This window comes from Delphinapterus leucas, chromosome 1 (assembly GCF_059928025.1).
Source record: "Delphinapterus leucas isolate spDelLeu-1000000601 "Yukka" chromosome 1, BTC_Dleu_Yukka2, whole genome shotgun sequence".
Taxonomy (NCBI): Eukaryota; Metazoa; Chordata; class Mammalia; order Artiodactyla; family Monodontidae; genus Delphinapterus; species Delphinapterus leucas.
Genome location: NC_143129.1, coordinates 180,915,163 through 180,939,469, shown reverse-complemented (window position 1 = coordinate 180,939,469; position 24,307 = coordinate 180,915,163). Strand labels below are relative to the sequence as shown.

Here is a 24,307-nt window from a genome sequence, read left to right as displayed (position 1 = left end):
GTTAGTTGACTAGGAAAAAAAGCTCTGAATTAGTCTTGTTCTTAGAGTTTAAATCCCAATAGGCATATCTGTTGGCATTAGTCCTACGAGCTGTCACAGTTGCAATGTCATGGGGTCCCCCAAACATGTGTTAGGTTATAGGAAGCCTTGACCCCTATAAACAAGTCAGGTGTGAATCCCACTGTGGGGAAAGCCCAGCCCAGGAAATGTCCTCCCCACTGCAGGATGTCAGATCACTAAAAACTTAACAGCAATAATAATATAATTTCTAGCGGTTTCATGGATCAGCATCTTTCCCACATTTTCAGTTGCAACAACACAATATGGGATTTTATGTGTTGTTACACGCACGACTTCAGAACTCGAGGGAGAGGTAAGTAGAATGTTAACAAGGAAGCAAAAGGGAAAGGGGAATATTTCAGTTTGAAGCAGTTTCCCCAATAAGAAAACTAAGAGGGAAAGGTTGGATGTTGGATCCTAGCCCATCTTGGGTTTCAGCCACCGAGGCTAAGCTAAGTTAGGGCCCCTCTCGGGCACCCATGGCATCTTCTGCAGATCCATCATCATCGTTGTCATCATGATCAGTAGCATTTTATCGAGCGCTTATTATGTACCAGGCACTCTTATAAGCACTGTACACATACTGACTGACTCCTCACAGCAACCCCATTAGAATCCCCATTTTATAGATGAGGAAACCAAGGCTCCAAGAGGTTATACAACTGGCCGTAGGTCACAGTTTGTAAATGGTGGAAGTGGGATTCAAACCCAGCCGTCGTATTACACTCCCTCTATCCTAGGGCTCCCCTGCTGCATTATAATTGTGTTTCTGTTTCTCCTCCATTAGACTCCAGGAAGCTCCCTGGAAACTCCATTCATCTCTGTCTTCCTAAAGGCCTAGCGCGGCCTGTGCTCAGGAAGAGTTCATTAAATGGGGTGGGCGTGGGGGCAGAGGCAGGCAGAGGCCAGTCCCAAGGCTCAGTTAGTAATTCATTTACCTCTACTGACAGAGGGTTGCTTTCTGCCCAACCCTTTTTTTTTTTTTTTTGGCGGTACGTGGGCCTCTCACTGTTGTGGCGTCTCCCGTTGCGGAGCACAGGCTCCGGCCGTGCAGCCTCAGCGGCCATGGCTCACGGGCCCAGACGCTCCGAGGCATGTGGGATCTTCCCAGACCGGGGCACGAACCTGCGTCCCCTGCATCGGCAGGCGGACTCTCAGCCACTGCGCCACCAGGGAAGCCCCCAACCTCTTTTTTTTTCATGTGTTCAAAATCCAAATTGTCGTTGGATATTTGGTCCAATTTTCTTGGTTCAAGATTTAACGCAGCCAGAGCTCAGAGGTTATCACTAAACCTGTGGGTGGAATACTACCTCTGAGCAGGTTCTAGAAAGTGGCATTCTGTTTGTCACGCAACTATGGGGAAGAGTTTCTCCTGTGAACTGAGCCTGACTTCAGAGGTTTCCAACCTCTACTAGTCTTCTCTGATTGCAGCTTGCACTGAAAGGAGTAAAATGTGTCAGTGGAGAAGAAGTGCTTTTCCACTTAGTCTTTGGAAGTGGATGCAGTCGTGAGGAGAGGGCTCCAGGTCAGAGGTCAGATGTCACCCATGGCATGGCAGGCCTGGTGATCGCCCAGACACTGCAGTGCAGTGCGTATCAGAGGAAGCTTTAACCAGTTCGTACACTCCAGTGCAGAGAGTGCTGTTTCAAGAGACTGTTGAGTTCCTTTTAGAGAACTGACAAATGTTTGACTGAACCATTCCGTCAAGAATTCCGGTACAGTAAGCCCCCTACATACGAACGAATTCTGCTTTGAGAGCACGCTCGTAAGCCCAATTTGTTCTTAAGTCCAACGAAGTTAGCCTAGGTACCCAACTAACACAATTGGCTATATAGTACTGTACTGTAATAGGTTTATAATACTTTTCACACAATCATACATTAAAAAGAAACACAAAAAATAAAACATTTTTAGTCTTACAGTACAGTACCTTGAAAAGTACAGTAGTACGGTACAACAGCTGGCATACAGGGGCTGGCATCCAGTGGACAGGCAAGAAGAGTCACTGACTGGAGGAGGGAGAGGAGGTGGGAGATGGTAGAGCTGAAGGATCGTCAGCAACAGGAGATGGAGGGCAAGCTGCAATTTCACTCATGCCTGATGTTGATGGAACGCATGTTCGCATCTTTGAAAGTTCGCAACTTGAAGGTTCGTGTGTAGGGGGCTTGCTGTGTCTTGTAGCTGTTATTCATCAACAGGTAGTATTTAAAGAGATAGTCTGGGTTGACCATCTCAGCTTAATTATTTGTGCCCAGTCCAGCACAGTATATACAGGTTAAATATTTAATTAAAACAAAACTCTCGGACACACACGTAACGTAAATGCAAGAACAATCCATCACTTCGTTGGGGTGAGTACACACAGCCCGTAAGGAAGATGGCAGTCATCAGTTGAATAAACATTCTATTAAGATAGGAAGTCACGTGTTTGACACACACACTTTCTCCTCATTTACTGATTACTTTTGAACTTCGCTTGGTTGATAGACATTGGCCGTGACAGATTCCTCAACCGACTAATATCTTAACTCAAGCTGTACAGGGGTATGTGTATGTGTGTACAACATCTGTCTTCAACTAATAGCACTATGACATAGTTACTCATTATAGAAGCAAAGAACAAATAATAGCTGGCCAACTGTTGACCCTCAGGCTGAAAGGCAGGATCAACCACGAGAATGGAATTGGTTAGATCTCCCTGGGTCACCTTGTTTGGATTTACTGTTGCTTCAAGAAAATGGCAGGGATTGTTTCCATTACTCTGATCTTTGGCTTTGGCTCCAGCGTATGTCAGATAGCAGTGGCCAGATGCAAGCTTGCTCAGTATTGATCTCTCCCTCTAGGTGGGTATCTGCAGTGTATCAGCCACTGTATCAGCAGCCCCTTCCCCGGGGGGAGAGTCGTCCATGCTGTACAGCCAACTCCCTGACATTTTCATGGAGTTCAAAGCCCAAGTTCGTTTGGTGCTGACGTTTTGGATTAGCTGGTTGACTGGAAGGCCTGCTTCTTTCTATACGCTGTGAAATTTCTAAACCGCAGCAGCTGAGGGCTTAAAATGGCCGACAGACCCCCAGCTGGCAGCAATCAAGTGCACCACCGCCCTTCGGCTAAACAAAGGTTTGTGGAGGCACAGTTGCTGCATATGCACTAAGCAGACGGCTGTAAACTCTCTTTTGTGTTGAGTGTTAGTGAGAGACGCTGTCAGCTAATGAGAGGTGAGTGGGTGGAGTTTCGCCACCTCTTGTTTAATGATGCGTTATCCCCGGGATGGTGGTCCCAAGGCCCTGCCCAAGAGGCAGCAGGTCTTGACAGTGAAGGTGATCGTGAGAGAAGGAGCAAGGCAACCAGAGGAAGCCAGAGGATAGTCTGAGGACGGTCCAGCAGTGACAGGCAGGAGCAGCATGGAAGCTGATCTTTCTGCTCTGGTGCCTGTGGGCAGCCTCCACATCTGCGCCACCTTTTTAATGGACTCCATTATGCTGTAGGTTGAAAGGGGAAGGTGGGCATGAGAAGACAAAATGCTATTTTAGGGCTTCCCTGGTGGCGCAGTGGTTGAGAGTCCGCCTGCCGATGCAGGGGACACGGGTTCGTGCCCCGGTCCGGGAAGATCCCACATGCCGCGGAGCGGCTGGGCCCGTGAGCCATGGCCGCTGAGCCTGCGCGTCCGGAGCCTGTGCTCCGCAACGGGAGAGGCCACAACAGTGAGAGGCCCGCGTACCGCAAACAAACCAAACAAACAAATGCTATTTTATATGCATTCAAGCAGCAAAAATTTAAGGGGCTAGACCAGTACTATCTGATACACAATTTAAATTTGAGTTAATTTAAATGAAAAATTTTAAATTCAGCTCCTTAGTCACACTGGCCGCATTTCAAGTGTTAGTAGCTACGCATGGCCAGTGGCTGTGTACTGGACAGTGCTGTCCTGGACAGTACCAAGTGTTGGAAGGTATATAGTTTACCAGGCTCTCTGAAGTACATTGTTGGTGGGTGTGTAAACTGGTTCAGCCTCTCTGAAAACAGCTTGAGTTATCTTGTTAGGTGAACATTCATGCCCTGTGTGTGTGTCCAGCAAACACCTAGATATATACCCAAAGAAACTCTTGCCCAGGGTCACCAGGAGACAGGTAGAGGAATGTACGTAGCAGCATTGTTTGTAATAGCAAAACCTGGAAATGGTCCGTGTGCCATCAACAGGAAGCTGGGTGAATGATGGTATATTCACACAGTGGAATAATTATAAGCCGGTACAATTAATGAATTGTAGCTGCACACAAAAGAATGATTGAATCTTAGCAATATGACTTCAAGGAGGAAGAAGTAAGTCCCAAAACATAAAAGGGCAGTGCCATCCTTTTTCAGAAGCCCAAAACAATGAAAACCAGAGAATGTAACAGGACTACTATACCAGAACATACTTTGAAATGTGATAAGACTACGTGCAGAAGAAAAGTAAAGGAACGATAAGTACAAGATTCAGAGTAGTGGCTATCTCAGATAGAAGAGGAAGAAGAAAGGAACAGGGAGTGGGAGGGGGGAGCAGAGGACCACACAGATAAGATTCGAGTTACAGTCAAACAATGGGGTTTTCGTGCTAGGGATAGTGGTTTCAAAGATGTTTATTATATCATTTAAAATAGATAAAAGGCCAGTGATGATAGTGGGCCCTAAACGGAGGGTAATGATGCATCTAGTCCTAAAGTCCAGTTTACAACAAAAATGAATCCAGTCCTTTCCTTCCAAATGCTCATAGGCTCACTGGAACATACGTGAAAGTGACTTAAGAACAGTCACTTAACAGCTGTTTTTCAGATACCAACGTTGTATTACTGAATCCCAGAGTGAACAAATTTAGGATTACCACCACGTACAGCCACACTGGTTTCAAAGGGTTACTTGAATTTTCAGTGCCATCGTCAATATATGAAGAAAGCAGTCCCATCACACAGTGGCCTACACTGAAGAATATCACTTTAAACTTTCTGCTGGCTTAAGTTTGGGACTAAATTTGTTCACATACAAATGGTTTTAACCCACACACTCCCCAGCCTCTCAACTTTGACCTCAGAATTTAACATTTTAGTTGAGTTTTGGAGAAGAAAGAATAGTTTTCCGGATTCCAACAATGATAAGGAAGTAGGGGATTATTATGGGAAGAATTCCTTTAACCCAGCTCTCTGTTTCTAGTGAGAGTATGTCTAAATCACCCCTTCCAGAAGTATTCCCTATATTTATAAGACCACGAGAGAGACTTCGTTTCCTCCTACGGCAAAGTTGAGCGAGCGAGCTCTCCTGTATCTGTGTGAACAGTGAGCCTTGAATGCCGCGCTGAGCTCCTCCAAGCAGTAGGATCTGAACACTATATCCAACCTTCCCTTGGTGTGTGGTTGATCACGGATGGAGGACCTTGTAAATGGGAAGATAGTTTGCAGTCAGTTGGGGAGGCAGATAAGCAAGTATTTTATCTAAGTGGGATGTGAAGCAAACGTGTTTTGAGCACATGACCGAATCTGACTTGTTTTTGAAAGGGTCATTCTCGTTCCTGTGAGGAGAATGGACAGGAGTGGAAACAGAAAGAATAAGTTATAAGACTATAGTAACAGTCCGTTACAAATCCAGAGATCATTTGTCAGTTATGAGAGAGATGGAGAAATAGCGAGATTTGGGATGCATGTGGAAGTTGAGCCTCTGAACCTCCCAGTAGATCGGGGAGTCAGGATGGAACATTACATTGAAAAATGAGGAGCAGGCTTGTCACATCTTCCTGGGGCCTTTGGGCTTCTGCCACAGTGCCCGAATCCCTTTCAGGAGCTTCAGGGGTGCCTTGGGGAAAAGATACTTTTTTAGCCTGTCCTGGACAGTGTTTGAAATGACAGTCGATGTTTCACTGGGCAAGGAGATAAGTACAGGACTCAGCTATCTGGAAAAGTACACCACGCTCCTTCCCCTGGGTTTCTCTCACTCAGTGTTTTCCAGCATCCTTACACCAGCAGTTGTCAAACTTCCCTATGAGGGGTGAACTCTGTGAGCAGCTCCCGACACTGCCCTCCGTATTTTCAACCAGTAGTTGGGATCTAAATAGCCAGCAGTGGGCCTCAGTCCTGAAGAAGGAATTGAGACTGTGCACAGCAGGAATATGTGAATATATTAATATCATAGCAATAAAATTGGGTTGTTTACCCATTCCCTTGGTGCAGATGGTCGAAACTTCTTTTTAGTCTCACTTGGAGAACACAATTAGTAGTACTTGGGGCATCCTTATTACTGAACTTTTAAAACATTATCACTGGATGTCTGGTTTTCCAGCCCATATCAAGCATTACCCAGGTCTGGGACTTGAGGCAGCGTGGCCTGATAGGCGGAGTGTTGACATGGGCCCAGGAGGGCTTTGCGTCGTCCCAGGTTTGCAGCTAACCCGCTGACTGTTTCTGTCCCTATCTTTACCCTGATTCGCCCACCAGGCACTTCTCTGCCCTTGCAAGTAAGTCTTTCCACTGCTGTTAGCACACGATCCTGGAGTGCTGATTCAGTGTGTAAGCCTAGGCCTCGCTTGTAGATATGTCTAGAGAGGGGTGTTTTGCTTCAATGGAATCCAGGAACAAATAATGAAAAGTACACCAAGTACAAGGCCGAGGACAGACCAGGCACACTCTTATCAGTCATCTGAAATATGCACAGCCTTTCCAAAACAAATATGGACTCCTGTTTCTAGGAAAACACCAAAAAGTACTTATCAATTACCCTGTATATGGTTTGTGGAGAAAGACAACATCAGCCTACCCTGAAAGCCACAGCAAAGCAGATTCCTTTGGGCAACGGACAGCTGAGGGCCGTGAGTGAGAGCCGCCACAGAATCCCAGACTGTGGCCTGGGACCAGTCCATGGAGCCTTTCTTCTCCTTTCATCTCCTGTGATCACTGTGTCCCTCACCCTACACCCAGGCAGCTGAGCTCATCCTAGAAGAAGCTGAGAAGCTTGGTGTGTTCTGACTCATGCCCAAAGCGTCTCACTCTTCTTCCTGACCCTTTACAAGTCCAGAGGTGCCTCTCCTGAAGAGATTTCCTAGAAAAATAGAGTGTGACCAAGTGGAAGTTCAGTAATAATAACAATAACAAGAGCCACTGTTGGTGGATAGCCTACATCCTGTCAAACATGGGCTCGATGGGCATGATTTTGTTTGATCTTCACGGCAGTCCTGTGAGGTGGGTGTCATCACCCTGTTTTACAGAGGGAACTGGAATTGAGGGTTGAAGAAGTTAACTGACTTGTCCACGATCACATAGCTAGAAAATGGCAACGGTGAGGTTCTTGTTCAAAACTGGAGTCTTTAACCACTTTCTTCTAGTGCATTCATGGGTGGTACTAAATGTAGTTTAATTCCGGTCACCAGATTTAGAGTATGTCCTGTGTTGAGTGGTGTTTTTATCTCAGACGAGGAAGGAAGGGAAATCATTTTGACGTTTAACACTTAACCTCTTCGCTTCTTGTCCATTTCCCCACCTAGGACCCAAGCACAGAGGGTACGGAAACCACGGTGCTGCGCAGGGCCGCAGGGCCTGCTTCCCCGCTATTCTGAGAGCCAGGCCGAAGGGCAGGAGCAGCTCTTCAAACTAACAGACAACATACAAGACGAATTGTAAGTTGGAGCCGTGGGAAACCAGCCCTTTCGGTTCACCAGGTTGTCTTTTCTGGCTTTGACTCTGAGAAGTTTCTGTCCGATCTGAGTATCAGCGTGACTCTTAGGCCTTGGAACTGGTCAACAAGATTCCTTGGCCCAGACGTTTTATAGATTCAGATATAACAATGGTTCTCAAAGTGAGTTCCATAGTGGGACCTTAACGTTGGCAGTCTCCTTCTAATTAGTTCAGAAAGAGAAGATAAAGTGTTCTCAATCTACAGGTGTTTTGCCCTGTGAGACTTTCCTAAACTTCGGTGTTTTGTTGTTTGCTGCAGAATGCTAGTAAAACAAAACAGATAAACAACCAACTGGGAGCTGAAAAGTTTGGAAACGCAACAGTGTTCTCAAGGTTGTTCTGTTATTCTTTGAATGTGGAGCCTTATATACTTAGGATCTTGTTATATTTTCAGTTAGTGAAGTTTTTCCTAGTTGATGTGGTAGAATTCAGTATATCACTATTTTAGGATATTCTGCAGAGACTCTTAGCGTAAAATGCTCTGTAACCTAAATAGGTGTTAGAACCACAGTCCAGAGAAAGCAATTAGTTCTGCCTGATAAGTAGCAAAATACTAGTTTAATTTCTCTTAATGCTTATTTATCTTTCTTAAGATAAAGCAAGCTAGGGAGGGTTCAGAGGACCATGAATGTTTTTTGGTTGGTGGAGGATATCTGAAGTAGAGGTGAGCTCTCAGGAGAGCCTTCAGTGTCGTCGTTAGAAATGCTGTTAAACTAACCTCATCTCATAGTTTTGTAGCAGTATTTGAACGGGGATATCAAAAGTCAAGTCCAGAATTCATTTGTTGCTTGCTGCATGGGATGGCGTCTTCCTAGATGTGTTTTTTGTAACTCAAGCTCCTTGCAGTGTTATTGGAAAGTCTCTCAGTGATGGAGGTGTATTACACTATCGTAGTCAGCTCAGGCTGCCATAACAAGACTGAGTGACTTAAGCAACAAAAAATCATTTCTCATAGTCTGAGGCTGGGAAGTCCAAGATCAAGGTGCTGGCTGAGTTGGTTCCTGGTGCAGGCTCTCTTCCCGGCTTGCAGATGACCACCTTCTGGCTGTGTCCTCACATGGCAGAGAAAGGGTGAGCAAGATCTCTGGTGTCTCCTATAGAATCAGGGCCCCACCCTTATGACCTCATTTAACCTTCATTACTTCCTTGCTCCAAATAGGTGGGGACATAATTCTGTCCATAGCACACATCTGTCTGCTCTTTTAGTCTAGCCTCAGCTCTGGCCATCACTCCAATAACCAGAATCCCCAGTATTTCACTCCAGGGAGGGCTTTATATTCCTGCCTGCCTTCGGTGAGGATTTGGTGCCATGGCTGCCCCATATACCACTTTGCTAATGTAACTTTTGGCCTTTGGATCGGAGGCTCAGAGAGTCATTCCCCAGGTGTAGCGGGACATGGTGCAGAGTCTACTAGAATGGCAGCTCCATGAAGGCCGCAGTTTTTGTCTGTTCCATTCATTGAAGGATCCTCAGTACATGGAACAGTGCCTGGCACATACTAGGCACTCAACAAATATTTGTTGAATGAATGATAGTTGGAAAGTTGTTGTACGTTGTGCTTTTAATTTTCTTTCCCACTCACCCTTATTCAAGTGAAACCTTGTGAAATTCATTTTCAAGTCAAACATTGGTCCTCGTGAAATTCATTTTCAATAGGATGACATATGCCAAGAACACAGGGAGAAATTGTGTACTACAGCTAACATAGGCTTGCTCCCAGTGAGATACATGCATTGAAAACAGAGCCATGGAAAGCTGAAAACCGAAATCAAAATGAAGTCAGTAAAACAGATTTCATGAAACTCTTAAAATTCATAAGAGCTAGGAAAAGATGTTGGCGTGAATGACTTTTGACTCTTAAGATGAAAACCATGTGTCTCTACCCAAGTTTGTGGGTTAAATCTTGCCAGTGAATGTTGAAGAAGCCACATGACCGTAGCCTTCCTCAGTGTACGGGGAAGAAGTCATCGGGGACCTGGCAAATGTTCCTCTGAAGTATCCTCGGTTGTCAGGCTGGGTCTTCACGGTGACGTGAATGTTGGAGGCATCCCTCTGCAAGAAAGGCGTTTTCAGGAGAAGCACAGGAGTGCCGTAGGATACCTGAATTTTATCCTGGAATCGTAATTAAAAACATGTTTAAAGACCCAATTATTTGCATATTTTCCTTCAGAGTTAACCCCTTAAAAGGCTCTTTAATACCTTGCCCTACTGTTCTAACTAAATGTTTCCACATTTTTTTCCAGTTAGACTCACTGTTTCACTTCTGGAAAATATTGTGTAATTACTTCCTGATGTAGTGAAAACCCCGCGAAGTCCACAGTGCCATGGTTACTTCAACTTTGTTCTCCCAGATCAAGTTTCATTTAATTTTTTATTTTATTTAATTAATTAGTATTAAAAAGATAGTTGCTGACATATGATTTAAGGTCTGGCCAACTGAAAAGGCTTCAGTTTCGAATGAATCAAATATTCCTCTGATATGTTACAAAATTGCCATTACTTTCCATTTTTCTTAAGTTTGGTTCTGAAATCGGATCCTGGGTTAAGATGCTGTTAAAGTGAAATTTGTTCTATTTATTAAATTAATTTTTCTCTGTAACTAGTGTCTAGTCTGTAGCCAGAAACCTCATTCTCATTAAAAAAAAAAAAAAAAAGAAAGAAAGTACCTATTTTATTTCCAATACACCATCACAGACCAAGTTACATACTAGCAATGTAAGCACTAGGGTGGCTCTTTACCTTTTCCAAAAAGGTGCTTACAAGCAACGCACATGACCTAAGTAGCTGCCCAAACATACTGTTTTCTGGAGTTTATTTGACAATTAGATTATATTTTTAAAATGTAGTTTTAGGAAAGAGTATTTGTGAGATTTTTTTTATTAGATATTATTTTATGCTTTAAAAAAGAAGCTTTCAGTTCTCTATCCCAATTTTAACATTTCGATAGATATATTTAAATATAATTGACTTCCTTTGTAATCCTATGCATTTAAAGTTAGCATTCTTAGAAGGGGATTATGGGCCTCCCCAGAATGCCGACGTGGGGGTCCATGATCCCTGAATATTAAGAGCTCCTGTTCTGATTGGAAATTAGGAGCCTTTCTAAATGTCTGACATTTTAAATTATTATTATTCATTATTTTTTAGTATTGTGACTGTGCTAACAAAAAGAGTCCTTATCCTTTAGAGAAATATGCTGGTATATTTACAGATGAAAGGAAAAGGAATGAACAGCAGCAGCTAAGAACCCTTCAGGGGCAGCAGGACCTGGGAAGTGGTTCCCGTGCAAGACTTTGAAGGTGGTGCTTGCCTTCTGGGGACACTTGAAAGTCACCCGTAGGAGGCCACTTGAGTCTAGTCAGTGTCTTGGAGGCTGTCACTGGATCCCTGGGTCACTTGATCTCAGCCGAGCCAGGCAGCTCCCTGGTCCGTTTGGGTTGTGTGCTCATTTCCGTCTGTTTTGAGTGTGTTCCTCCTCTTCTTTTTTCTCCTTTTTCTTTATTGAGATCTTTTTTTAATACAAAAAAAAGTATAAAAAGTAAGCCAAAATAGCTTATAAACCCACCAGCCAGGTTAGTCTTTTCTCTTTTTGATGAAATAAACTCATGTACATAATTAGCAAATCCAAAGAGTACAGAAAGAAAGAAAATCAAGAGTAAAATTCTCCTTTCTTGGGCTTCCCTGGTGGCGCAGTGGTTGAGAGTCCGCTTGCCGATGCAGGGGACACGGGTTCATGCCCCGGTCCGGGAAGATCCCACATGCCACGGAGCGGCTGGGCCCGTGAGCCATGGCCGCTGAGCCTGTGCTCTGCAACGGGAGAGGCCACAACAGTGACAGGCCTGCGTACCGCAAAAAAAAAAAAAAAAAAATTCTCCTTTCTTGCCCCCTTTGTAAACATACTGTTTATATATTTTGTATCCTGTCTATCCTTCTTGAGAAATTGCAGATAGAGATAGAAATCAGAATTTTTTATTTTGAGCACACGTTATAGTGTTGATTCTAATAGCATATAATTGTAAATAAAAACCTTATAGTAATATATGCAGTCTCAAAACAAAAACAAAAGATCAGACCTTTTGAGAAGTGGGATAGAATTCATTGGCTTCCGTTTTCTAGGCCAGGAAATAATCTACCAATAACCTTTGACACTTAGAAAATTGGATATTCTTTGATATGCCACTAAATTAAAACTTTCATTTGGTGGATTATCCAGCTACTCTGATAAAAGTTAATGGCTTGTCTTTGCTGTACACCTGAAACTAACACAACATTGTAAATCGACTATACTTCAATAGAAAGAAAGGAACGGAGGGAGGGAGGGACGAAGGAAGGGAAAGTTAGTGGCTTGCTAATAACAAGTTAAATCAAGACTTCTGAGAGAATTCTTTATCTTTACCACTGGGTAAAATACATGCAACATCCAAAGTTGTGCACTGGCAAATTCCATTGGACCCTACAACGTAAATTCATTGTTATTTTCTGAGACTACATAACGCATGAATTTATTGAATCCTACTATGTCCCAGGACAAGTTCACAGTCTAGCAGGGGAAGCAGACAGTATTAGCAACTATTTATGAACATGCGATTGCTTTTTTTTTTTTGCGGTACGCGGGCCTCTCACTGTTGTGGCCTCTCCCGTTGCGGAGCACAGGCTCCGGACACGCAGGCTCAACGGCCATGGCTCACGGGCCCAGCCGCTCCACAGCATGTGGGATCTTCCCGGACCGGGGCACGAACCCGTGTCCCCTGCATCGGCAGGCGGAGTCTCAACTACTGCGCCACCAGGGAAGCCCTGTGATTGCTTTTAAAATAGAAGTATGGGCCATGTGTTATGGGACCACAAGGGCAAGTTATTAATTTGTGCCTAGAAAGCCAGGGAAGGCTGTTGGCAGTTGATCTGGTCCTGCAGCACAAGGAGAAATGGGCCGAGAAGAGAGAAAGGCATATATGCAGAGAAGAGTGCCGGGCAAAGGCTCAGAGACAGGAGAGTTAGCGGCATTTCTGGGGGGACTCCAGTTAGCTGGGTGTGGTGGCAGCACATGTGTGGGAGGGAAGGAGCAGAGGTTGGAAAGGTGGGTTACAAGGCCAGATTCTGAGAGCTTTTTTTTTTTTAAATCCCCCCCCTTCCCCCCTTGGTGTCCATACAGATTCTGAGAGCCGTAACGGCTTCCTGTAGGCAGTGGTGAGATTTTGAAGAGGATCTCACTCAAAATGACGTTAAAAATGTAACCTTGACAGCAACAGAGAAAGGGATCAGAGTTGGAGAGACTGGGGGCAGGAAAGCACTTAGGAGGCCCTGGGAGTGATCCAGGTGAGCACAGACTGGCAGAGAAGAGGGGGAGAGGGGACAGGGAGGCAGGCGTCAGTACAGTCAGTAGACTGACCAGGTTTAGAAGCTGAGCGAGGGGTGGGGCTGAGAGGGACTCGAGGGCTGCTTGCCTGGTCGGTTGGATGGAGATGCCATCAACTGCGAGGGGCGGTGCTGGAGGAGGAGAGGATTCGAGAGGCCGTGCTGAGTGTGAGGACCCGTGGGACATGTGTGCCGAGACTCTCTGCAAGACCCCAGGCTCAGACACAGGTGTGGGGTCACACCTGGACTTGGGGAGAGACACATGCGGGGCAGGAGCCTGTTCTGGGAGCACTCCTGGAGTAAGACAGCTGTGAACTCTTCTGATTTTGAAGTGCCTACAAAGTGAGGAAAATAAACATATATAAATAGAGTTAATAAAGCCAAAAAAAAAAGAGTGGGAGAAAAAGAAAGAAATCAATTGAAAAGGGTAATTGAAACAATTGGCGGATTTCTCTCTCCCTAAGGAGGAATAATTGGTCCTGAGCCTGTTTCCTTGTGGTCTCTTAGAGGGTCACTCATTTTTCCAACCTGCTGAAGCAAGGATCTGTAGCAGACTTGCAAGGGGACCTTCCCCACAGGATTAGGATAACTTAGCATCTGTTCTCAACAAAAGAAATAACAATAGCCACCATTAGTTGGGCATGTAGGTCAGTTCTAAGCATCACAGTGGCCCTAAGAGGAGATACGATGACCCTCGCTCTACACGTGACGGCAAGAAACTCTGAGCCAAGCCATGTGGCTGGTGACAGAGCCAGTTGGCACCTAAGATTGGCTGGTTCCAATGGCACATCAGCCGTGGGGCTTGGAGACAACATTTCTAACTGCCACAGAGCGAGAGGGTTGAAGCTATTGTTGGTCATGTCACTGGTGTTGATGAGAATGCCCTGTGGTATCATGGCCTGAGATATCGTCGTCGTGGGTGCTACTTCTGCGGCATTGAACCTTGCCGGGTTCACTCACTGTTAGAACCTGTCATCTTGGAGAATGGTGTAAGCCACGTGCCACAGCTTTCCTTTCTCTCAGAAGAAACTTTCTGAAGTTGATCCCGAGGTCAGAATGTCCTCTTTCTCTCCTTAAAGGAGAGTTATAAGTGAAACTTTTAACCAATGTCTAAAAATCCTGTTTTTTGTTTTGTGGCTAGTGGGCTCCAGAGCACAGGCTCACCAGTTGTGGCTCACAGGCTTAGTTGCTCCGCGACACGTGGGACCTTCCCGGACCAGGGCTCGAACCCGTGTCCCCTGCATTGGCAGGCGGATTGTCAGCCACGGCGCCACCAGGGGAGTCCCCGCCTGTTTTTTTTTATAGAATCATTCGCGGTGTCGCGGTGTCTACAGAGCACTGGGCAGCTTCTCTGGTTCTTCATATTTGAAGGGTACAGCTTATCCAGAGGCTGTGTGTCTCTGGCCACATTTTTTCATTCTTCCTCCGAATTAATAATAGGTCAGAGGGTAGAAGGACACACTCAGGATTGACCTGAGACCACGTGGCTTTCCTCCCCATGTCATCCCACGAGGGTTTGCAATGGTCACTCATTCATGAGCCAAGAGCAGCCCTGCGTGAAGCGAGGGGGGTACGGGGGATGAAGAGTGGAGAGCCCCGTGTCTAGACTCAGCTCGTGTGAGGCCATAGCCGCTGCCACTCTGGACGAAACCCTGAGCCTCTCAAGTGATGCACATGAAAGGCTGTGGGGCACAGGCCTTTGCAGGGGACGGCCAGGCAGGGTGGGGGACACCGGGCTTTGATGACAAAGGGACAGAGGCGGGGGCAGATGGGCAGAGAAGTGCTGAGTGCACTCATTGGTTCGACTTCTCTTGTCCCCCTGGGTTTTGGTCCCTCTCTCTCAGTGACAAGTTTGGGGTTGGTCTCCATTACAGGAGGGGACCCATAATCTGGAGCTCAGTTTTAATTATTCTTTGTTGTGGTTTCCAGATTTTGTTTTTTAAAAAATGTATGCTGTAATGATGAAACCCAAAGCCTTGGTCACTGGTTGTGGGAGTTCCAGGGGAGCATCGGGGGAAAATGGAGAGAGAGACGCTGTTGGCTAAGACAGTGTCTGGGTTTTTGCTGAGACCGTGGTCTGGGACCCTGGCACTCCAGCTGAGGCCCCGCTGTCTCCCTTTCCCCTCCTTTCACTTAGACCCTTGGCTGCTTTGGATTTGAAAAGACTAGAACATTTCATGTAAATGTCCAAAAATTACTGTCTGTATTAGCTTCAGGGTACGAATAGGGCCCCTGGGCTCACAGAATAGAGATCTGTGCACATTTACAAACTGCTCCTCTCCCCTCACATTTCTGTAATAGACGTGAATTCCTTTTATTTATTTATTTATTTATTTATTATTTTTGGCTGTGTTGGGTCTTCGTTGCTGTGCGTGGGCTTTCTCTAGTTGCGGTGAGCGGGGGCTACTCTTCATCGTGGTGCACGGGCCTCTCACCGTGGTGGGCTCTCTCGTTGAGGAGCTTGGGCTCTAGGCGCGAGGGCTTCAGTAGTTGTGCCTTGTGGGCTCTAGAGTGCAGGCTCAGTAGTTGTGAGGCATGGGCTTCAGTAGTTGTGGCACGTGGGCTTCAGTAGTTGTGGCTCACGGGCTCTAGAGCGCAGGCTCAGTAGTTGTGGCACGTGGGCTTCAGTAGTTGTGGTACGTGGGCTTCAGTAGTTGTGGCTCACGGGCTCTAGAGCACAGGCTCAGTAGTTGTGGCGCACGGGCTTAGTTGCTCCGTGGCATGTGGGACCTTCCTGGACCAGGGCTCGAATCCGTGGCCCCTGCATTGGCAGGCGGATTCTTAACCGCTGCGCCACCAGGGAGGCCCGGCCATGAATTTTTTGCCCATGGATTTACTGACTTTGTGACGGCAGGTAGTATGATCTCTATCAGATGAAGAAACTGAGCCGCAGAGACAGCAGCTGGCCCAGCCTGGTGGGTCTCCCTGCCCGCTCGGCCTGCACTTCCACCACTGTATGGAGCAGCTCTCACTAGAGCATCCCAGCTCAGAGCCACCCTTCCTCCTTCCTTCCACCCAGAACAGAAGTTGTTCTGGCCTTATGGAGGACTTTGCACTGTCTGTGGCCTCTTGGAAGGGAGTCTGTTTTAAAGAAGTCCAGTTTGGAAAGGGCACTAATAGTGTCAGCCAGTCGGCCCGGGTGTAAGAGCAGCTGCCCAGATGGAAAGGCCTTGGCCCTTTTAGAGGCTGTGCATAAATGTCAGACAGCGGGTACTAAACAGGGTGAGAGTGGAGGCACGGGTGATGGGATAGAAGTACCCCATCTTGTGCTGGACCAGAGGAAAGGTAACAATCCCTATTGGATTTTTAATGCATGTGCTGCTCTCACCCTAATTGCGGTGGCCAACTCCGGGGATCTCCTTTGAGAGCCCATTACAGCCTCGGTCACCATGTGCCCGGCCCACCTGTGCTTTGAAGTCCTAGGCCATTTTCAGTTTTTAAGCTAGTTTCCCAGCAAGTTCTAGCTGGTCCTGTGATCCTTCCTCTCTTTGTCAGGAAGCTTTTTTCATCTCTCTCTGTCTCTCTGTCTCTTTCTGTCACCTTTTCTTCCCCTGGACCAGCTATTTTAGATTTCAGTTGGTTTCTTTAAATGATACTGCTGCCCCCTGGATACTGTCAGAGCCCGGGACATGGGAAATTCCGTGCTAAGTGGCCTGAACACCAAAAGCTGCTGGGTATTTCTAATTTTGGCATTGAGACTTTACAAGTCTACATTCTTGGCATTGCCAACCAGTTAGAATAGAACAATAAACCCCAAATTTTGTCATGTGAGGCTGTAATTAAAATGGCAGCTGGAACCAGGCATATTTTCACTGAGTCCTGAGGGGGTGGCCGACTCAGTGGTGGGTGCCCAGGGAGACACGGGGGGCGTAGGGTGTGGACCCCTTTTACATCAGCTTAGTCAGAGAGTCAAATACCTGTCTGGGAAACAAAATGAGAACAAGTAGTTGCTTGGCAGTGCTCTTGACAGTAAGCGACGAAGCCTTCAGAAGTGGGCGCAGGGTGGGCGTGTTTCTCGGGAAGCTTCAGAGAGAACTCGTGAACCCTTGGGCTGAGAGACAAGGCGTGTTCAGAATGGGGGGCTCTCTAAGCCCAGAGGTGAGCAGGGACCTGGCGCCAGCTTGGGACTGAGAGAGGACCGGCCTGTCCAGCAGCAGGCAGGCCTGCTCCATCCCAGCAGAGTTTGGCGACTGCTGACCGTGGAACAAAGCCATCCTGGGACCGGGTCCCTGAGCCGTTCCAGGGGAGCCGCGGCTCCAGGCAACTGCGGTGTGGCAATTCCTCTCAGGACATCAAGTCCCAGGGGGCCGGGGCTTGACAGCCAGCCTGTCGTCAGCTCTTAGTATTCTTGCCGTCACCCGCTCCCCTGCGCTGTCCCCCGACGTGGCCACCCCATTGTGGAAGGCTGTCACAAGATGCGACAGAGGCAGCCAGGCCTGGGAGAGCTGTCACGGCGGTTTCCAAGGGTCACTGCTCTTCATTCAGTAGCCGATCTGAGAGCTTTGACGTGCATAAATTTCCACTTTAAATCTGGGGCTCCAGGGAAGAAGAGATTTTTTTTTTTTTTTTTTTTTTCGGTACGCGGGCCTCTCGCTGTTGTGGCCTTTCCCGTTGGCAGAGCACAGGCTCCGGACGCGCAGGCTCAGTGGCCGTGGCTCACGGGCCCAGCCGCTCCACGGCATGTGGGATCTTCCCGGACCGGGGCACGAACCCGTGTCCCCTGCATCGGCAGGCGGACTCTCAACCACTGAGCCACCAGGGAAGCCCGAAGAGATTTTTTTCTGAGTGGCCCTGAAGCCCCTAGAAGGGATGACTGAGAGTTTATGGAAATCAAGATTACAGCTTTACCTAAAAAAGCACTCTCTAACAGTTGAGTTCTGAGAACGCGGTGGTGGTCTCACCAGTGAGTCCCCTGTCCCTGGAGGTGCTGAGCTGAGACCAGGTGACCTCTTACTAGAACTGTGACAAAAAGGAAGTGGACATAGGTGCGCACCTGGAGAGGGCGTGCCATCCTCTCGCAGCACCTAGGTTGGTGACCCATCCGCTTCCGCTTTCCCCGCGTCCGTCACCACCCCTGCCCGCGACTTCCAGCCCTGTGGCTGCCCCTCCCCCACCCCGTCTTCCCGGTGAACCTTCTCAGCTGCTGCTTCAGCCAGCATTTCAAAGCATTGTATTTCCTTCTTCTGCCCAACAAAGCACTGCTACAGTTTTCTCTAAGCCTTAGGCTATAAAAAGGCCATAAAATTGTTTCTCCTATTGATACACTTGGTCATATTATCGAGCCCCCTGTGTAAGGGCTCTGTGCTTTACACATTGGCCTCACAGCAGCCCTGAGAGGCCAGTGTCACTTTTTTTATTCCTGATTTACACACAAGGAGATGGAGGCTCAGAGTGGGTGAGCCACCTGCCCAAGGCGTAGTGAGGGAAGGAGCCTGGCTTCAAGGTCGGAGCCTCGGGCCCCCCTCCTACAGCCTCAGCCTGGAGGAGCAGCTGGCGAAGCTCTGCGTGCCCTTCTCACTCCGCCTCCTTCTCTGCAGCTTCATAGCCGTGGAGAACATCGACAGCTACTGTGTGCTCATCTCCTCCAAGGCCGTCTACTTCCTGAAAAGCGGAGACTACCTAGACCGGGAGGCCATTTTCCTGGAAGTCAAGTACGACGATCTCTACCACTGCCTCGTCTCCAAAGACCACGGGAAGGTGTATGTGCAGGTGACCAAGAAGGCCGTGAACACGAGCAGTGGGGTGTCCATCCCCGGCCCTTCCCACCAGAAGCCGATGGTGAGTGCACCCCTGCCCTATCTCCTCAGCCGGCCGCCGCCCTGCTGATGCTTCTCAACGGGAAAGTGTTTGCCGCGTGTGAGGCTTGGGCTGGGCTGTTGTGAGTCCCCAGGGGTCCTGCTTCTTAGTCCCACAGGCAGAAGGCGCTCAGTGTGTGTGGGGTGGGACGATGCCGCTCTCCCAGCTCCACCGGAGGGCAGGTTGCTCAACGCTTGTGCCGCAGTTTCCCACCCATACAGTATGGGCAGGATTACCGCCTCTAATCAGCCATGAGGACCAGCTGACATGATGCACAGGGGTGTTTTATTCCTAAAATGGGACTCTTCGGCGCATTGAATCTAAGAAGGCGTTAGAGCACACATTGGCTTCTTCATTGCTTCACCTCTAGAATAATTGGAAATTAACTTTTTTTTCTGCACAAGGAAGCAATATCTAGCATAGGCCCCTATCCACTGTAAAAGCTCAATGAATATCTGTAAATAAACTTTACACTTGACCTGCAAAAGGTACAAGATATTGTTATGGCAGGACTTTTCAACAACACCGTTGCTGTTAATAACCAGCATTCGTTAAGGGTTTACTGTGTGTCAGGCTGGATTCTAGGTACTTCTAGATTATTTAATGTTGTACTGCTGTTGTCCCCACTTGGTGGTCAGGAGGCTTGGTGAGGACAGGTGACTTGCTCAAGGTTATCCGGCCAACACCGGAGGGAGCTGGGGTTCAAACCCACATGCCCGTGCAGCTCCAGGGCTGGCAGCCTGGACCACTCTGCTGCCTCCGCTCGGAGGGGCTGTTGTTGGCTCGGCAGAAGCACGTGTGAGGGACCCCACCGCCAGCCATATTCTAACGTGGGATCTTTTCATGAAACCAGGTGTTAGCCCTGCTCATTTTTCACCTGGAATGCTAGGATTTTCAAGCCTGCATTCGAGAATGACGTGCCATTCAAAATGGCCCTGCTTATCTCAGTGTTTCCACAGATGAGAAACAGCAACCAGCCTTTTTGGGCCTCTCTCCCTTGACCTTCTCCCTGCCCAGGAATGCGCTTGGGTTTGGTTTGGCTTGTGCAGGCTCCCCTGGGGTCATTGGCTTAGGTTAGGGCCGGTAGATTAATTGAGTTAACACCCAAAAGCCTGAGTATTTCCACAAGTTCCTTTCGGAGGTGGGGAGCTTTGCCCAGCTGCACTTTCGCCCTTTCAAGGCAAGTGAGCTTTCTTGATAAGAAAGGCCTCGAGGGCATTTGTGTGCTTTGACCATCACCAGACTTTTAGATTTGAATCCCAAGTCTTTGTTAGTCTCACCTCAGCTGATCCTCACACCTCGGAGCTGAAACTGGTTCTCAGTTACAGGCAGTCCCAAATGTCAGGTGATTATGGGTCGACTGCACAGTCACCTGGGGAATAAGTTAAAGATACAGATTCCAGAGATCCACCCCAGACCTCGAATCGGCATAACTAGGAGTAGGGCCCTTGGGAATCTGTTTCTTTAAACTACGACCCATGCTGTTCTGGTCCGCAGTCAGGCTGGGAGCTGCTGCCTGGGTGGATTTCAATGGCCCATGTCCTGTGATTCTGTTTGGCTTCCCACCTTGGGGGCAGGTTACTCATTCTGTCCTTTTCTTCAGGTCCACGTGAAATCAGAGGTCCTTGCTATCAAGTTATCACAAGAAATAAACTATGCAAAGAGCCTTTACTATGAACAGCAACTTATGTTAAGACTCAATGAAAACCAAGAGCAGTTGGAGCTGGACTCCTGAGAAACCCCAGCTGCTGGAGGGACACTCCCAGACGTAGACCCCAAACCAGTCAGGAGGAGAGAGGCCCGTGGGCTTGGCTTAAATTAGAGGAAACCAGAATAAGGTTTGGGGGGGATGCTATCAAGAGGGAGAGTAAATACTGGTGAGGGAGGTTACAAATGGAACCATATTAATTTGTGGGGCAGGGGGTTACTTTAGATTATGGGGAGGTAATTTTTAAGAGGCATTGGTTGAATAACGTTTAAAACAAAGAAAGTGTGACTGAGATCAATCTAATTTTTAGATTGCCCTGTATTTTGTTAACATGTATATATGTACAACTGTGTGTTTGTAAATACGTAGGAGCATTTCCGAACAGGGCCTGTGACGTGTGTAAAGGTTTGTTAACTGTAAAGTAATATAAAGTTATATTGGATCTTCTGTTGCACTAATTCTGCACGTCTCATTCAGGGTGCTGTCCGTGAAGGGGGGTTCTCGGAAGCTGCAGAATGTTATGCCTTAGTTTGGGGAACTAGAATATTCACGGTTAGGTGGGCTGAGGTGAGGGGGCAGGTGCGTCAAGAGCGACGCCTTTGAAACCTGTGCTCATCCCGGCTGGTGCCGCGAACCGAAGTGTCTAGACCCAGAGCCAGCCCTTGATGAGGCCTAGGGGAGTGACTCGGACACATCTTTTATTTATTTCTCCCCCAGTTTAAAGATAGTTCTTAAGAGTGTCACAAATTATTTTTTATCTGCCTGTCTCACTGGCTCTCTCCTGACTAGTCTTGCCAGACTTTGAGGTAAAACTTTGAGGTGTGTTCTGTTACCACGCACACACACACGCCAGCATTATAAGGTTTCCTTGGGTTATTATCAGAGAGGCCAGTTTGAAACATTGGTAGGCTCTGATAACTTAGAAGGGAAAAAAATCCTGTAGGACTGTTTAACAGATCAGAAATCCACAAATTTATCAAAAACCCACAGCGAGAGTGTTGCCTCTCCTGAGCAGCTGCGGCAGGAGGTCCTGGGACTCTGTTCTCCTTAATAAAGCTCCAGGCAGCCACCCAGCCCCACAGCTCTGGGGACGCGGCGACGGCAGCCCTGGGGTAAGAAGGGAGAAGGAGAGAGTCTTAGAAAAGGGAATGAAATCTGAGTGCTAAAAAGCTGTTCTTGTAAGTTTGGGGCCAAGATTTGGCCAAAATATCTCTTGCCCTTGGTTTTAAATTCCAACCGGTGGCAAAGCCTAGACCGAGTGTCTTCTCCTTCCTGGGTCTTGTTTCTGTGGTTTCTCTTTTCTGTAAGGAATAACCAAGGTAGGGAGAGGGGAGGCCTAGAATGAATGACTAGCCTTGTGATTTTTTAATTTTTATTTTAATAAATCTAGTCAGTCTCTACAACCGTGTCACATGTAGCTGAGATCTAAAAGGACCCATCGGATCAGTGGATGCGTGGAAGGTTTTGGTGTTTATGACTCATGACCCAGGTCCTTCCAAAACACAAATGAAGCTAATCTTTCTCTCCCCACTCGCGCGTGTGTGTGTGCGTGTGCGTGTGTGTGCGCGTGCGTGTGTGTGTGTGCGTGTGTGTGTGTGTGTGTGTGTGTGTGTGTTTTCAAAGAGCTTTAACCCAAGTGCTTAGTGCTCTGGCAAAATAGTTCGTCTTGAACTCCAGGATTTGTATATAGTCTTCACTGAACTCTGGGTTCATGGACTGCAGAATTGAAGCCCAGCTTTTGAAGGGTCGGGGTGGGTTTTTGGTCCGTCGGTTGGTTGGTTCTGCTGGGCCACAGCCATGTGCCAGGTGCGGCTCCCTGCAGGCTTCTTGTCTTCCTCACCAGCCTCCCACCCTGCACCCCACAAGTTTGGCTTGTGGTTTTTGTCATCAGTAACGCACTGCCTGAGATCATGACCTCTTAACGATGAGACTCTCGGAGGTTGATGGTTTGTGTCAGTGAGCCTTCTGTCACTTTCTGGAGTGAAGTCACTTGGGGGTTCTGTTGGATTGAGGAGCTTGGTGTGACTAAGGAAGCCTGGCTTTGGGCCCAGCGGCAGCCCGTGTTCTCTGCAGCTCTGCCCGCGGGCAGTTGCTTGAGGGCTGCGCTGTGGAATGGTGCTCCCAGGAGACTCCAGACGGGTGTCGGGATGCCCTCCTCCCGGCTCCTTTCTAAATCTCATCAGCCCTCGAAATACAATAGTTGCTCATCTCCCTACTGCACAACTCCCCCCCGATGTTTGCACCTTGGAAGAGGCAGATGTTAAAATGGGATCCAAAGACCAAATGGGGCGGGGTTGGGGGGTGGGTGCCAGCTAAGAGCTTCTCAGGCTCCCTCTGCCCTCGCAGCCCTCGTGCCAGGCCTGGTGATGGTAAGGTTTCAGGGGCTTTGGACATAGTTTCCTGGTTTGCCAGGAAAAAAATCCAAAGCTTTGGAGGAAGCAGGCCCTGGCTCTGGCTTTTAAATTGGTATTTAGCCAGCGATGTCTGAGACTTCGTTAAGATAATTTCTGCCGATTTTCTTGGTGCCTCAAGTACCCAGTTCCTCTCCGAGGAAAGTAAAATAAATTGAATTAGGAGAAATTGGGCAAGCAGAAAGCAAAGCCCCCTTGATGCCCTGACCCAGCACAGCTGGCCGCGTCACCGCCTGGCCACAGCTGCTTTCTTCACCCACCAGAAAGGCTGGCTGTTCTGTGTCTCCCACACCTGGGCCTGCTCACCACTGACTGGGAAACAGAAACATGGCCTCTTAGCGGCCCGAGTACCTCACCGTGGTGGAGACGCACCTCGGGGTTTGGAAGGCTCCTGGGCCACTTTGTTTTTAAGCATCATCTGTGCCTCAAAATACCATAGTAGCTGCTCGATAATATTCTGAAAATAAAGTATCTGGGTCTCCACCGTGTGAACACTCTTACACTCACCGATCTGTTGAGACTCTTGAATCTGTTTCTCATATCAGAGTCGTTATTTTTCTTCCTGTGGAATAAAATGCTCTGTTGACTTCCAAACATGTTGTTTCCTTCTGGTTTCTTGCTGTCCCATAGATTGTAGAGCCATCGCCAATGACAGATGCCAAACGTATTACAACACGTGCAGTCACACGCAGCCTTTCCCTCACTCCGGGCAAGCGCGTTCCCAGGCCAGCCCTGCACTTTGGGCCTTGCTTAACTTCCCAGAGTTGGCAGCTCTTCCCGTCAGCCAGGCCCGGGCTTCGTGTTGGCTGCGCCCACCTCACCACTCTGAGGTTACAGGTCCAGGCCTGGCAGGATGGAAGTTGTCGTTTCTGAGGAGGAGACTTCAGCAGGAGCAGGATTGGTTAAGTTCAAGGTGCCTACTTGATATTACTGGACAGGTCAAGCAGGCAGCCGGGCGCTGGAGTTCCAGGGATGAGTCCAGGCCAAAGGCATAAGATTGGGAGTCATCATGCAAGTGACAAGTGGAGCCTGGATGAAATATGAAATCCTCAAAGGAGTGGGGCAGTGTGGGGAGGGCAGCAAAGAAGAAAGGTCCAAGATCTGAGTCCTGGGGGTCCCTGCAAGTTTAAGAGTTTAGGCAGGTGGAGGGGAGCAGCAAAGGAGACAGAGCAGCGCCTTCCAAACCAGGAGGGCGTGGGGTCCAGAAAGGTCCACAGAGGAGGGAGATGAACTATCAAAGGCTGCTGATTAAGTAGGATGAGGACCAACAGTTAACACTGGATTT

General features: G+C 47.9%; 1 protein-coding gene across 5 annotated transcripts in view; it reads left to right on the top strand.

Moving 5' to 3' along the window:
* Window positions 1-23,616, top strand: part of VPS13D (vacuolar protein sorting 13 homolog D) — a 245,792-nt gene extending 222,176 nt beyond the window's left edge. For all 5 annotated transcript variants that reach the window (XM_022598274.2, XM_022598273.3, XM_089901016.1 and 2 more), the window contains 3 exons: window positions 7,565-7,696; window positions 18,645-18,885; window positions 20,507-23,616. In XM_022598274.2, coding sequence (XP_022453982.2) covers window positions 7,565-7,696; window positions 18,645-18,885; window positions 20,507-20,638 — 505 coding nt within the window. In that variant the 3' untranslated portion in view covers window positions 20,639-23,616. The remainder of the gene's footprint in view (window positions 1-7,564; window positions 7,697-18,644; window positions 18,886-20,506) is intronic.
* The last annotated feature ends 691 nt before the right edge of the window (window positions 23,617-24,307 follow it).